General features: G+C 34.4%; 1 protein-coding gene across 9 annotated transcripts in view; it reads right to left on the minus strand.

Moving 5' to 3' along the window:
* LOC145978876 (uncharacterized) overlaps window positions 1-16,231 on the minus strand; it is a 164,433-nt gene that overhangs the window by 40,593 nt on the left and 107,609 nt on the right. For all 9 annotated transcript variants that reach the window (XM_083111783.1, XM_083111784.1, XM_083111786.1 and 6 more), the window contains 2 exons: window positions 2,478-2,579; window positions 1,534-1,581 (listed from right to left, as the gene is read on the minus strand). In XM_083111783.1, the coding sequence (XP_082967909.1) occupies window positions 1,534-1,581; window positions 2,478-2,579 (150 nt within the window). The remainder of the gene's footprint in view (window positions 1-1,533; window positions 1,582-2,477; window positions 2,580-16,231) is intronic.

The raw sequence follows: 16,231 nt of genomic DNA on the forward strand, positions 1-16,231 counted from the left end.
ACTACGCCATCGCCGAGGACCCATCATATTCTCTTGAGTTGGGAGAGTTGACACACAATGTATGATAAATATTCGACTAATTATGTTAGTTTCATTTTTAAAATGTACACATACAGAAAAAATTATGTTAAGTAATGAAATATGCAATAATAGGCTACTTTATTAATTCTTTGCTAAAAAGCAAACAATTTATAAATTAGCTTCTTGTGAATAAGTGAATAGGAACAAATAACACGGTTCCTTGACCCATTTTTTAAATTAATGTGCAGGGTAGTACACGAGAGCTCCCTTCTACGTTCACATGTTTTTAAATTCTAACCCATAGTCTACATTGTTGTCAGTCCTCCCACCCCCCCCCCATCTCTACATATAATTAATTAAAATTCTAATCTCTTTCCGCGAAAAGTCAATTCCATATCCACTCATATCCACAACCACACATCCTTAACTTCCGATTTATTTTCAATAAATATATGCTATATATGATACTATAGAATATTCTATTAATCAAAACCTTTTAAATCGTCTCATTTTATTTAGACGTAGTTTTGTTGTAAAGGCATTTTTGCTATGTAGGGATCAAGCCATTACTTGTATTAATAATGAACTAAATGAAATATTTTACGGCTTAAGCGTAGCCCTATTAAGATAATAAATAATAATAAAATAATAATTTTAGGAACTGTAACAATTACGCTGTTTATTTAACAGAGGATTACAACGACAGCATTACCCATTTTACATTGGAATGTAATAACAGAAAATAAGAATAGAAAGCAGGGTGTGAAATTCGAGGGGGGACAGGGGGATTTCGCCCCAACAAAAATATTGGCCTCAAAAAAATCGCCCCACTAAAATTTCCGGAGGGAGAGTTTTTTTTATAACACCAAAAGATAAGAAATTAGTTTTGACTTGAAATATCTTTGGTAAGGATAATATCAAAAACTCAGATAAAGTAGTGTGGTTGTGAGTGTAGAATGCTGTCTCTTTCTCTCTCCAGACATCATGAACAGATCTATACCAACAAAAATATATGCACAGTAAAAGTGAAAAAATAATGCAACACAAATATATCTAAGAAATCTAATTGATTTATATTAGTAGAAATCAAAACCTTATACATAATAAAATTATTTCAACTATTGTTATTTATTGACATCTATAACCAGCTACTAAAGGAACTATTTTGATGCTTTATAAATATCTGATATAAAGAAATAACAAATTAAATTCTTTATATGTATTTACAGTAATATATTTTTAAACATTTAGTAATTTACTTTTTCACTTAGTACCATTATAAATATTATATATGTGTGTGGGGGTGTGTATTAAGATCTTCCTCCCCCACCAGATTTCGCACCCTGTAAGTGACAATCTTTGATTTAGACTTTTCAACATAAGACTCCACAAGAAGTACGGAAATCTCGTGTTATCTATTGAGCATCTTGCAATTCTGCAACACTGTGAATATAGCGCCAATGTATTACACTTTTACAATCTGTAGAGAGCTAAGTCCATTTATGCACTTACCAGAGAGGCTAGCTGATCGACTTGATGAAACTGGACCTGATGTATTATCTGGAATCATACGCAACCATTTTTAGGAAGAGATACAAAACAAAATCAACATAATTGTGTTCTTAGTTCGCAAAATGAATGAATGAATGACTTCAAATTTTTGATTGCCGGCACGAATGGTAATTTTGCACCCTACAAAGTATACGAGGAAAACACCCTCATATCCGAAACCCTTACTTTAATGTTAAATTAAGGGGTGTAAAGTAAGGTTAACAGACTCCCTTATTAGACTGAACAGTCTCTTCTTTTTAGTCTCTGTCCTGACTTTTCTAACGTAAAACGGGACGCCAAAATGTACCTTTTTGTGAGAAAGACTTGCTGGAAAAACATCACGTAACGATCGTTGGGTAGAAATTATTTGATATTTCAATGTCAATAATGTGCAATATTCTAATTTAAGATTTCCATTATTTCTTCACATTTCATACAGTTAGTGTATTGAAATTCAAGTAATTGTATTTTGTTATAAACTTTTACCCACCTCGTTTAAGAAAAATATATAAAAGCAACGGAAAAATTTTACTCATTAAATTTATGTTGTGTGATCTCTCATATAGCAAAAACTAGAAATTTTGGAAACTATAGAACAATTTATTCTTTGGATTATAGTAGCATATGAAAATATAACGTCGTTTCTGTATTTTACACTATTTTTTATGTAAACAGTTTTTACTTTGGTTATTCGGTTTGAATGCAAAATAAAATTAACTTTATTTATGCTATTAAGAATAAAAATAACAAGTTTTCTGTTGTTGTTTTTTTTAAGTACTTGAAGGAAACGGTACCAATTTCCAAGTTGGTCGACGTAATCGTTTGACCGCCCCCCTGACACCCATGGTCACCAGGTGAAATTTTCAGAATACACCGCTGAAGTATCAGAACATTCAGATACTCACGGCACAACATTTGACAACTGCGGTATGTCTGGCATTCTGGTTCCTGATCGTCCTCTTTCACGCAGCGTTTATCGGAGACGCACCACCAGCACAGAGTTTCGTCTTAGAGAAAACGAGAAAAAATACAATATTTTACATTAGTTACTCTGGAGACAGTATGTATCTTCATTTATGCACTGTGTATATGAAGGAAGGTTGTAAAAGGACAATACAGAAAATACAAATTCTAGGGAGAAATTAGAAATTAATTAATGAAAAAAGAATTATGAACTTTACTACATTGAATGAAGAAAATTATGCAATGAAATTGCCCGAAAATACTTTGTTATATGTTTACAACTGTTAAATTCACATGCATGTGAATGTAGCTAATTGTTAAAGAACAAATATTTATCCATACTCGTAAATGTTTATACACATGTTCATACAGGCTAAACTTATTTCATTCGTATACAATATACGCACTAATTTTTACTAAAATTAATTTAACAGTTAACAATAATTCGTGGCTGGACAGCCCTGGAAGAGCCTTGGCCGATCTATCAACTGCCAGTCTCCATCCCACAATCCTACCTTTTTGGTGTGGAGATCTAAACAAGTAATGGGGTGACTTGGGGTCAGCAGGTCGAACCCGGGAAACCTGGCGTCGCAGTTCGATGTGCTAACCACTCCACCACAGGGGGCAGCACACATAAAGTGTTTCGTAAAAGTAGAAAGGGTTGATTGGTTCACCGGACGACCTTGTCCAAGGTCATTTGATACCATAGCCTAATTTGGCCAAAATTTAGCTATATTTTTATATTTTTTGGTGGATTTAGCTAATTTGTAGGTGTAGCAAATTGCCTAACCCTACTACGAATTCTAAAACCCTCGTACTAGGGTTTAACATAGTAGACAGCACCAGTTCCTTCCAGATCGTCCAAGTGATGTGAGCTAGTCGCAGCCTTTTATGCCTTTTATTTTTACAGTTTTTTGTGTGCGTGTGTTTGTGTATGTGTGCCTTCAAGTGTTTTATGCTCTATTTTGCTCATGCGTGTGCGTGTGTTTCAAAGTCTTTCATGAGCCTCTGAGATAGAGAAAGTATATTTGTTTCTGCAGACAAGTTTTGTTTGATTCCATATCCTATTTTGACTAAAATTAAGCTACATATTCATATCTTCTGGTGAATTTAGCTAATCTGTAGGTGTAGCAAAATGTCCAACCCTAGTACGAATTCTAAAAAACCTTCGTACTAGGGTGATATCTAGCTTGGGAATTCTACCCTCAGGGTCATGTGATACTCTGCTGACTGGTTGAGAGTATACTTGGGGTTATGCTCCAAGCAGGTGGCTAGTTTTGTCTGAGAATGGTGTCAAGGTAGTTTCTTAGGTATGAAAACACTACAGACTACTTTACTAGTTATTTTTTAGATACTCATATTTGCTCAGATCTAGTAAATACTACAAGTCTGTTATTTATTATATACTCTTATTTAAGAGTTTAATTTTATAATATTTGGATCTAAATAATACTAACAATCAAGAGAGTTTTGACAACTAAAATTGTTATGTGACTCTTTCATTCGACACATCATATACAAAAGTCTTCTCTACGATTAGAATAACACTACCTAAAGTGTTGTCAGGCTGAGGCTCATGGAATTCACATACAATCTTGATATTAGTTCTGTCATTAACTACCACTTGTTATCTTTTTGATGTGTTAATAACAAACATTGGTCTGTGTGCCTTGAATTCACTAGAAGTGTAGTATACATCTATGTTTCCTTCAGTTTCTTTCTGTAAGCAGTGTAAGCCTCATATAATTTAAGAAAGTCATCTTGTGCTATGTCGAAATTATAATTCTCAAGAAGGAAAATCTCATTACGTCTATTTTTCAGATAAATATTTTTAATCTTGCAATCATGAAATTTGCTAGAATCTTTCTCTTGACTGTTCTCTCTCACAGCCTGGAACAACACAATTACAAAATCTGGCATATCATACTGTATACTACTGAATTCATTAGTGGCATCAAATTCCTAATGTCCACCAAAGGCTGGTTTTAAGACACACTGGTAAGTGTAAAATCCAATAGGAATTTGTGGATTTTTTAGAAAATTTCTTTGTATTTGAGAGCATAATTAGTTTCATATTCTACTACTGGTATTCTTAGCTCCATGGTCTTGATGATACACTTGGCTGTTTCAGGCACGGTGTTGGGTAATGTTGTACCATCAGGATTTAAAGTACTATAACGCATTACTGCATTATTTTTATTAGCTGCCCTGCGAAAAGTGACCCTCAAACCACCTTTCCATATGATGTCCTTGTAGTCTGAGAAGAAACCTGGAAGCAGACGCATGGGAAATAGTACTGTGTTTTGTTGTCAGAATTTTGGTTCCTGATTCAAATCTGGTAATATGTTTCATCTACTGTGGAAAATTTAAGTGTTCCTATGGCAGTAGAAGTAAAACCAGGATAGTCTACTCTATCTATCACAGTACCATCTTTTCTAATTTCTGCTTGAGAGAACAAGTGTGGTACAAGATTATCTACTAGTTTTATGCTTGCACCAGGGTAAAAAACTTTATTTTCATTTTTTTCGACTTCAAATTTAATATACAATTCAGCCCTGTGAGGATGTACAGAACTGGCACCCACGTACACGTCAAATTCAATTTCACGATTGGGTTCATTGAGATTAGCAAATGTACTACGATTGGTAGGAAAAGATTGTAATTCATAACTTTCAATATGCTTCATGTTAATGGTTATTTTATATATTAATTTCTATGATTGCTGTTGTGGAGGCACCAGCAAAATCTACTACTTCTCCTTTTTTATTGGTTACCACCAACTCTATGTGATCTATGCGATTGTGAGATACTGGAAAATAGATAGGTAAGGAGCGTGTGTAGATGATAGGTTCCATGAACTCACAATTTAGTTTGAAAGTTGCTACGATTCCAGTTCGTTTGTGACTACCTATGTTGCCATCAGAATTGGTAATCATTCCTTCTGCCACATTACAATGGATGTTCAAAGTCTCTATGGCCAAGAATTTAGGAATATTCCCACCTATGTGTTTGATGCCAGGCTCAAGTTTTGTATTATTCTCAAAACTTAGTAGGTTACCAAGTATACCGAGATCAACTGTTTCAGTTGCAGAAACTAATTCCACCCTGTGTGTAACAGAATTTTGTCTCCATTGTCTCCTTTCTCCAGTCTGGACCACAGTCCCTGGACCACAGTATTGGTAACCAGGTAAGTGCATTTCGAAAGGAAGTTTGTTAATAATGTCATTAACTAAACCCGGACCCTTCCAGAATTTCAGAATTAGGGTGGTAGAGTATTAATAATTTTAACTAAGATCCTATGCCTTTACTGTAATTTACAATAAAATTGGCTAGTTTAGCACTAATCATAACTACAATACCTATTTTTTTCATTATAGAAATTATTATTGCCACCATTTTCTTCTCCTAGTATGACCAACAATCTATCTATGAGTTTTCCCACATCATCCACCCACACAAACTCTCTGGGCAGAGTATTGTAGTGTTTAATGCCACTACCAGTTTTGATTTCGTTTCATATAGGTTTAATCAAATTTTTGTATTTGTCTCCACTGCTAGATTTAACTCTATTCTGACTAGTATCATTGTTTTAGTATAGAGCATCACACAGTATTAAAATTTCTGAGAAACTCTGGTAATCTTCATCTGTATAATTGTAGGATGTCTCTTGGTGATGCTTTCCCACAGTCCCACAGTGCCAGGATATCTACACCAGCTATTTGCTCCACCCAAATTCACTTTTACGTCATCTCCTTGAAATGTAACTCTAGATTTTTCAATTTTCCAAACTACTCCCTCATTAGGCTCCATGGTTGGATATAATCCAAACATTTCATCTTAGTCAAATTTCCCAGTACTCAGGAAATCTCTTGCAAAGGGACCCAATTCATTATTTTCTGAATCTCCTATGGCCTTAGTAGGTGGTTGTTAGAGTACTAGAGGAATATGAATACTATATAATTGTGTAGGAGGAAAATCTACATAATTTCTAGCCGTAAGAGGCACTAGCTCATTCATGAGATTCTTATTTTGTTCTGTGACACCCTTAATTTATCTACCAAGACCACTGATAACATCAATAATTGGTTGATTTTGACGTTTGTGTTGTTCATAGTATCCTCTATTCTCAGATTTTCAGCCTTTAAATCTTTTAGCCAGATAGTCACGTAAAATCAAATTGTCTTCAATTTTAAGTTTTGTAATTTATGTTTGGGGGTTATTTATAACATCCCAACGTATTTTAGAATGACTCAACATTTATAAAATTGTTAATTTTCTTTCTATATTTTCCATTGTTTGGTTTTTGAGTCATATCAAGTGTAGCAAATCCAAAATCATTTTTGTTCAAGCAGGAAGAGCTGAATTTTGAAAATTGACTGTAGTTTAAATATCCTCCTACATAGTCTTGTGCTCGGTTCCCTGAGATCGGACGTGTTTTTCCTTAGCTTCGCGTGCAGGGTTGGGCAATACGTGGTGAAGTGATTTTCTGAAGGGAGTGAACGTTGTGCTGCAGTGAACGTGATTTTTGTGAGTGTAAATCTTTGCAGGAGCAGCATTTCGAGTTTGAGTGTTTGTGCATTTGCTATATTTTTATGACAGCATGGGTATCACGAAAGGTGAATGGAGCAGAATCGAGAGCACGATGGGAAGAGTCGTTACAAAAGAACTGAACTCTCACCTGGGGGATCTGGACGTTAGGATAGCCCTGGCCTTCGGGCCTTCGTTAGCGAGAAAGTAGCAAGTATAGAAAGTGACAAACTCTACCCTCGGCTGGCACTCATTACATACAATAATTGACACTATTAATTCACTCACTTCAATTATGGTTCTCAAGTTTATATATATATATATATATATATATATATATATATATATATATATATATATATATATGTTACTTATATCCTTCCCTTTTAAATAACTTCATTTCCATTACACATATATTATATATACACACTTTATTTTCAATCATTTTATTAATCATGAAGTTTTTTAATTTGAATGCAAGGAGGCAAAAGGTCGATGTTGTGCTGTGTCAGTGCCAGATAGTTCGTTGGACAACCCTGAAATATGTTCCCTGATATTTGCAAGAATGGCTACTCTCTCCCTTCCCCCAGAGACCAAGGTCGAGACCACAATGCTGGAGGCAATGACCCGACACTCCCCGTGGCGTTGCACTGCCTGAGCGTGGCGAATCGGAGATTCCTTGCAAACTTGTATCCGCAAGTAGAGGACCTCGCAAACCCAGATAACACAGAAAGTATCACGGTGGGCCACATCAATATTAACCGCCTGAAGAACAAAATAGATCAAATCGCAGCTTTAAACATAACTAATTTCACTTACGTTGCAATCACCGAGACTTGGCTAGATGATTCTATTCCAGATCGGCAAGTTGAAATTGAAGGGTTCGAACTATATAGGCTCGATCGTGGCTCTTCTAATCAAGCAAGGGGCGGCATTATTGTTTACGCAAAAACCGACAAAATATCGGAACTTATTTACTCTGTGTCGGATGTGGACATTGAAGGATTGTGGGTGTCTTTGAAACTCAAACAAAACGACAAACTCTTAATTATCGGATGCATGTATAGACATCCCAAGGCCGCCGTGACTTTTAATGAAAAATTAGAAACTATTTTACAATCTCTTCCGGCTTGCCACGCTTCGGTTCTCGTTGGAAATACAAATCATGACGTCATGAAACCTACTGCAGGGGATAATGCATTTTTCGATGGGATGGAATCAGCGGGGTACAAACAGCTCGTTCGTCTGCCGACACGCGTGACCGACAAAAGTGAAAGTCTCATAGAGCACATTTTTACAAACAAGAGAGAAATACATGTTAAATCTGCTGTGGCAATGCATGATTTAAGTGACCATTTTCTGATATGCACAACAATTAATTTGAAGCCACAAAGATCTCCTAGAATATTAGTAACTATGCGTTCATTTAAAAATTTTCCTGAACAGCAATTCGCTGATCATTGTTCCTATCTACCATTTCACAAAACATCAACGATGCCGGATATAAACGATAAGGTAACATATTTGCAGTCATTAATAACAGAAGCTCTTGATGTCTATGCGTCAATAAAAACGTTTCGCGTTAGGGCCAACAAGCGCCCCTGAATCACTGGCGGTCTTCTTAGATTGGTTTCACTCAAGAACCGGATGTTTAAGCGCACGCAGTTCAAATAATAATAATTACACGTGGGAACAATATAAGACCTTAAGGAACTACGTAACAAAACAGTGCAAGGTGCGAAAAGAAATTATCTCCTTCAACAGATCTATTCTGGTAAATATTCAGGCAACAATTAATTCAAGATTTTAAGTTTTTTGACGGGAAATGACAATAAAAAACCAATCCATCACATCTATTGAACACAATAATGAAATAATTACAGAAGCTACGAGGGTGTTGAATGTCCTGAATTACCACTTTGCTAATGTCGGAAAGTCAATATCGAATATATTCACAAATGATTTAACGCTCAAGAAAAATGAAACTAGCAAGCAAATTGAAAACTCCAGTCAATCTAGAGAAGCCATCTTCAATTTTACACTCGTCTCACATGATGACGAACTGAAAATCCTTAAAAAACTTAATGTCAGAAAGGGTCCAGATTTTGATGGAATAAGTAATCGCCTATAACATCTGCTCGCCCCATGGATTACAGAACCTCTCAACGATATAATTAATTCATCCATAAAAAGCTAAATCTTTTCCAACAGCTGGAAACACGAAAGGGTCACACCTATATTTAAAGTGGGATCCCCAACGCAATTAAATAATTATCGGCCTACATCGATAGCTTCCTCATTAAGTCGGATTCTTGAAAAGGTAATAGATAAACAATTAGAACAATACTTACATTGTAACAACCTAATTACTAACATACAATTTGCTTTTAGGAAAAATCACTCAACAGAATTACACCTGCATGAACTGTTACATAACTGGCGGCATGTATTAGATCGTAAAGGAAAGCAATACATCGCCATAATTTCGCTAGATATCAGTAAAGCATTCGACAGTGTTCAACCAAAGTTATTAATATAGAAATTATATCAGCAATTCAATTTTTCTACTACTGCATGCAACTGGATTGAAAGCTATTTGCACATTAGGAGTATCGATACAAAAGTTGGCAACTCGATTTCGTACGGTCTGAATGTATTTCTCGGTGTACCTCAGGGATCTATTCTGGGCCCAAAACTTTTTAACATGTTTGTAAATGATATCGCAAGCAAGAAATTTGGCTTTGATTTGTATCTATACGCGGAAGACTGTCTCCTGTACTGCGCATCTAATAAATTAGAAAAGGTAATTGCAAATATTGAAAAAAGCATGCCCGAAGTTCTTGAGAGGTATCAATCTAACATGTTGAAAGTGAACGAAACTAAGACTCAAGTATTAATATTATCCACGGAAAACAATAACATCACGCAAGTTGACAATATTAAAATAGGTTATTCGAATATAAAACCAAGTGAGTGTCTAAAATATCTTGGTGTACCTAGATAAAAATGTATCGTTTTCACAACATGTGAAGATTATGTGTGCACGTGCAGCACCTAGAATCAAACAGTTTCAATATGTCTGCAAATATGTGCACCTTGATCACAAATTAGCGTTCTACAAAGCCTTTATTAGGCCGTTACTTGAATATTGTTCCTATGTACTCTATGGGATTAATATAAATAACACCAACAAATTAGAAAAAATGCAAAATTGGGCAATTCGTAATATACGAAAAACACCACACATGATTTCACGATCGAGCACAGAAGAACTGCAACTACCCACGCTTGAATCCAGACGAAAATATGCGTTCCTACTCAAAATTCATCAGGCAATTCACACACACAACCACTTACTATTCGGCAAGGTAATTATATGTAGTAACACGCATTATCCCAATCTGCGATCTAATAACACCAATAGTATCCGAGTACCAAAATGTAACAAGGCAACATACGGATCAAAATCCCTATCATCGCTGGCAAGTATGGCGTAGTATCAACTGCCTGTAGCCTGGAAAAAGGAGAGAAATTTGGCCTAATTTAAACAACAAATTAAGATGTTAATCTACGAATACTGACACCGTGCCTCATTTGCCTTATTGAATCCTTCACATATACTTACTTAATTTCTATTTCTTGTGTGTTTTTATTCCTTGTGTATTTTTATTCCTTGTGTGTTTCAATTATATAGGCACACTTATATATTTCCATATTTATACATTTATAAACAGCAGAATTGTATAGCTTAACAAATTAATCCATGTAGGGCAAAAAGCCGTTTCTATAGCAAGATAATCCGTGTAAAAATACTGTAAGCTTAACTGTAACTCTACTTCGAATAATAAATAGTAATAATAATAATAATAATAATAATATACATGTTTAAGATTAGTGTGATCCTGACGAAACAGACAAACTAGATTTGTATTATCACGAAGTAACTGTTTGCGCATCTTAGAATAAGTTTGAGCCAGATAAAAACAGTCTATTCCCCTGTGACGACCCTGAGTAAAAAAATTACGTACTTCATTAAATCTACGAATACTGACACCGTGCCTCATTTGCCTTATTGAATCCTTCACATATACTTACTTAATTTATATTTCTTGTGTGTTTTTATTCCTTGTCTATTTTTATTCCTTGTGTGTTTCAATTATATAGGCACACTTATATTTTTCCATATTTATACATTTATAAAGAGCAGAATTGTATAGCTTAACAAATTAATCCATGTAGGACAAAAAGCTGTTTCTATAGCAAGATAATCCGTGTAAAAATACTGTAAGCTTAACTGTAACTCTACTTCAAATAATAAATAGTAATAATAATAATAATAATAATATACATGTTTAAGATTAGTGTGATCCTGACGAAACAGACAAACTAGATTTGTACTATCACGAAGTAACTGTTTGCGCATCTTAGAATACGTTTGAGCCAGATAAAAACAGTCTATTCCCCTGTGACGACCATGAGTAAAAAAATTACGTACTTCATTTTGATTTTCTAAAATTACATCATCAAAGACTACAACTGAGTTTTCAAACCAATTGTAAAGTGGCTTTATTTCTGATCCAAAGGTAGCTATGCCCAGTCCTTCATACAGTTTCATAAGCTGCTGGTATTTGGGTTGCTCTAAACTTTTTGAGAAACATACAAGTGTCTGTTCTTCCAGTCTAACCAATTGGAAGCAAGCAAAAATTTATGTAGAAGTAGTGTAGTTTTTCCACAACCACATGGACCTACAATGAGACACCTAATATTGTTAGGTAGCAACTCACTATTTTTCTGTCTAGTTTCTAGTAAATCAGGCAAACGTCCTACCACATTCCATGTTGTTGTCATAGAATTATTTGGTCTGTGGTAATCCAACTTTTTTCTGGAAGTCCCAGCCATTTCACTTGTTTTTTTCTACGTAATACTTTCTCAATAAGATATGTATCTGGGTATTCAGTTTTGCTAAGTTCTTGTTCATAAAATCTTCCTTTCAATATTTCATTGCAATTGTCTTTATTATATGTATACCTGTTCCCTGGTAAGACTTCAACCACAGTGAACAACTCTGTACTCTAAGTTTTAGTAAAACCCTTTTCAAAATGGTGTTTCAATTTACCAACTCTCACTTGAACTCCTATTTTGTACTTGGGTTTCTTGGTTGTATGTTGATATTTAGGACAGTAAACAGTAGAAATCAATTGTAATTCGTCAGATTTAGTTACTTCAGCAGGCTTCATACGTATGGTTTTATGTATAGAGTTATTGTAATTACGAACAAGATCAGATATAATTTTTTAGTGTCCTGCTGAATCTCTCAATTATGCTAGGTTTCAAATTACTGTATGTAGAATAATGTCTAATATCATGCTGGGCCATTAATTTGGTGAATGTGGAATTGTAAAATTATTTTCCTCTGTCTGTCTGTAGGTGACGAGGTTTTCTGCCTTGCTCGAAAATAGACTTAAAGGCCTCACTGACACAAGCTCCTGTTTTAGATTTCAGAGGAACAGCCCAAGCATATTTACTAAAAGTGTCTATTACAGTAAGTAAATACTTAAAACAATGATTTATCTTATTCAGATTTTTCAAATTTCCTGTGTTCATTTCAATCAAATCAGCCTACCATAGATCATCAATTCCTTTTGTTACCACAGATAGTCGTTTGTAGTTACGACGAGCTGGTCTGTGTAGTTCATTGACTATATCTTGTGTAGACATTGAGTCTGGTAAGAGAAGATTACATAAAATTGTTTAACTTCAAATAATAATTGATCACCAGTTTCAACATCAAAAACGGACAATTGTTTATCTTCATGTATTTCATATTTATTGGTAGTATTATCCCAAGATTCTATTGGTATTTTAAGTGCCCTGAATACACCATCTTTCTTTGTATAGTGAAAAGTGGCACCTCAAATTGTTTTCCCTTTTTCAAATAACCAAACTTCAGAAATTGAATAGTACCATTCAGGAAAAATTCATGTGTCAGTGAGTAAGGATATAATTTGTAAATATTACCAGCCTTAACATATGTCCCGTGCCCTCTAGTATTTGGAATACTGTGAAGTCTGACAATCTCAACAGAAAATAACTGACTAGATTCTACTTCATCCAATCTGCTCAACAATGGTTCCAAGTGTTCTCCTATAGTACGAACAATCTCATCATAGCCAGGTTTGATTTTCACATCAACATACAGTTGTTTAAATTGTTCATTTAAATCATGGCGCTGTGTGGTAAAACGTGAAAAGGCTAATTCTTGATTTGTTTCTATAGTCCCAATTTAAAGCTTAATATTTGAAATAATTTGCTGTAAACTCTCCACAAGTCTCAATGTGGAACTATGGCTACAAAGATCATGTACTTGGCTTCTGATTTTCATAAATAATGAGCGAAGTTCACTGATAATTTGGTTGGTGGGCAAAGTGGAAACGTTTCTTGAATTTGTACAATTTCCACCTGAATGTTTTTAATATTTTCAGATTTGAGTATTCGATTTACTGCTCTTTTTACAGCTCTCAGTTCCTGAGAAGTAGGTAAGCTAGCTACAGTATTTTGGAGTGTTGTTAAAGCATTTTTCACAGAATCTAATTCAGTGGCATCAGCTACAGTACTTATAGCATCTTGGAGTTCTATTATGTCATTTTGTCTAGGTGTAGATTGCTGAAGTGTTTCTAATTTGTTTTGCATGTCTTCTATCAAATGATGGAAATGGGATAATTCATATTCAGTGTTCAGCTTTTCCAGCTTAGTAATTTGCTGTTGGACTATACTCAGAGTTTCAGCAATGCCAGGTAATTTTGATTCCGGTATTTCCTGGACACTTGTCAGTTCATTTTTCATAGTTGCCAAAGTATCCTCAATGTGAGCTATAGTACTTTGAATTTTCCCAAAATCCTCGTAAGTCTCAAGCTGGAGTTTGATGTTAGTAACATTACGAGCAATGGCATTAAGTTCACTGGAGGAGGGTAGATTATTTATAAAATTTTCTAATATTTGAAGTTTGGCTTGGACTTCAGTTATGGCAGTGTGCAGCTCATCTGTTTGTAGTTGAATTTTTATATTTTCCAATGTAGGGATCTCAAAGTATTGAAACTGCTCACGCAAATCAGCAATTATACTATCATAATCTTGTTGAGTTTTAATACTTTGGATATTTGCTTGTAGTTCTGTATGAATACTGTTTGTTTGATTATTTAATTGTTGCTTCAGTTGTTCTACATTAGTACTCTGAGCTCGTCTGAATTTCTTAACCTCATTTTTAATTTGCCTACACTTTCTTCTAAGTTTTGAAGATTGTCTAGTAAGGGTAAATTAGTGTTTTTCTTCCTTTGCAGTAAGGATTTGAGTTCAGCATCAGTTTTGAGAATAGGGTTCAGACACTGAGACTGGAGGTTAGCTATCTCAGATTGGAGACTAGAGTTGAGAGTTTCCTGTAATGTTCGTAGATCAGTACGTATTTTTTGACTAATATCAAGTACAAGAATTTTATCAATGTGATCATTGTGTTTTGTATAACCCAAAATATCATTAGTCATTTGGTGATGGTTATTTATATTATAGGATAAATGATTTTCAACTCCAAAAACAAAGGTATCAGTATAAGTAAACATTTTACCACTATAATCAGTATATTCTGTTAGGATACTGTTCAAGTGGATAATTACTAGTCCATTTAGTTTAGATAAGAAATTAGTGAAATTTGGTGAGGCTAATTGAACAGGAACTTCCATAACTTGTTTTCTAAACCCAAATAGATACATTGTTATTTTATCGGCAAATATTACATTGGTTGTCATCTCCTTGGCAATAGTGGCCCCATGGTAATGTATGTATCTCACATGAGAGAATCTGTCTCTTGTCATCCTGAATCCAGGGCAATTTTTCTTATTTTATTTGTAGTTAATATATGATCAACACTTTGGGTTCCTTTTTCCTCCCTTAGTTTGGGAGATTTAGTTTTGAGACAGTTGCAATAATCATGAAAGGAGACTTTATTCTCTACAATGGTTCTACCTCCTCCTTTGGCTTTTTTAATAATATCTTCTTCTGATCTAATTGCATACATCTTTGCTCTCAATCCAATAAATTTCTTAATAATATCATTACTTTTTTCATCTTTTAGTTTGCCAGGCACCTTTTTATTGTTGTGAGGAATATCAAAATTAGCAGGGTATGAATGTGTCAAAATAATCAACCAACTTAGAATGTTTTATATCTTCATACAAATTAGGTGTCTTGATATGATATATAAAACTATCTGTGTCAGTAGTATAAAATAGGATATTACTGGAACACAAAAGTATGACCCCCTCAGATTGGTTTGGCTACACTTAAAACTATGACAAGATGCTTATATAAGCTTATTGCCTACAGTGTGCTACTCTGTCGAATCCAAGAATTTAGTAAAATAGCCCTCGGGGATTTCCCGTGAAAAGTATGATCCCCCTCAGATTGATTTGGCTACACGTACAAAAGCTGCATCTGTCAGATTGTTGTCCATAGGATCGTAAAAAAATATGGCTCTCTTGGCATTGTTTTGGCTACACTTAAAACTAAGCCAAGATGCTCATATGAGCTTATTGCCTTTAGTGTAATACTCTGTAAATTATAATCTTATTAGCTACATCTACACCCACACCAACACCCACACCCACACATATTTACTTCCGATTTACTTGACAGACACCTGTGGGTTTTTTCCAGTTTTTCTTAAGTATATAGTTTTATTAAGTATATAGTTTTTTGATTTGAGCCCAAAAAAATTATATATAAATACCAAAACCAAAAATAGTAACAGACTAAGTATACACACTAAGTATACAAAGCACACTGCTGAACCCAACTGATATTTTTATTAAGTATATAGTTTTTGATTAGAGCCCAAGAAATTATATATAAATACCAAAACCAAAAATAGTAACAGACTAAGTATACACACTAAGTATACAAAGCACACTGCTGAACCCAACTGATATTTTTATTAAGTATATAGTTTTTGATTAGAGCCCCAAGAAATTATATATAAATACCAAAACCAAAAATAGTAACAGACTAAGTATACACACTAAGTATACAAAGCACACTGCTGAACCCAACTGATATTTTGTATTAAGTATGTAGTTTTTTATTTGAGCCCCAAAAAATTATATATACATACTGGAGAGAC

This window comes from Lepisma saccharinum, chromosome 25 (genome assembly GCF_977018435.1).
Source record: "Lepisma saccharinum chromosome 25, izLepSacc3.1, whole genome shotgun sequence".
NCBI classification, from domain to species: Eukaryota; Metazoa; Arthropoda; class Insecta; order Zygentoma; family Lepismatidae; genus Lepisma; species Lepisma saccharinum.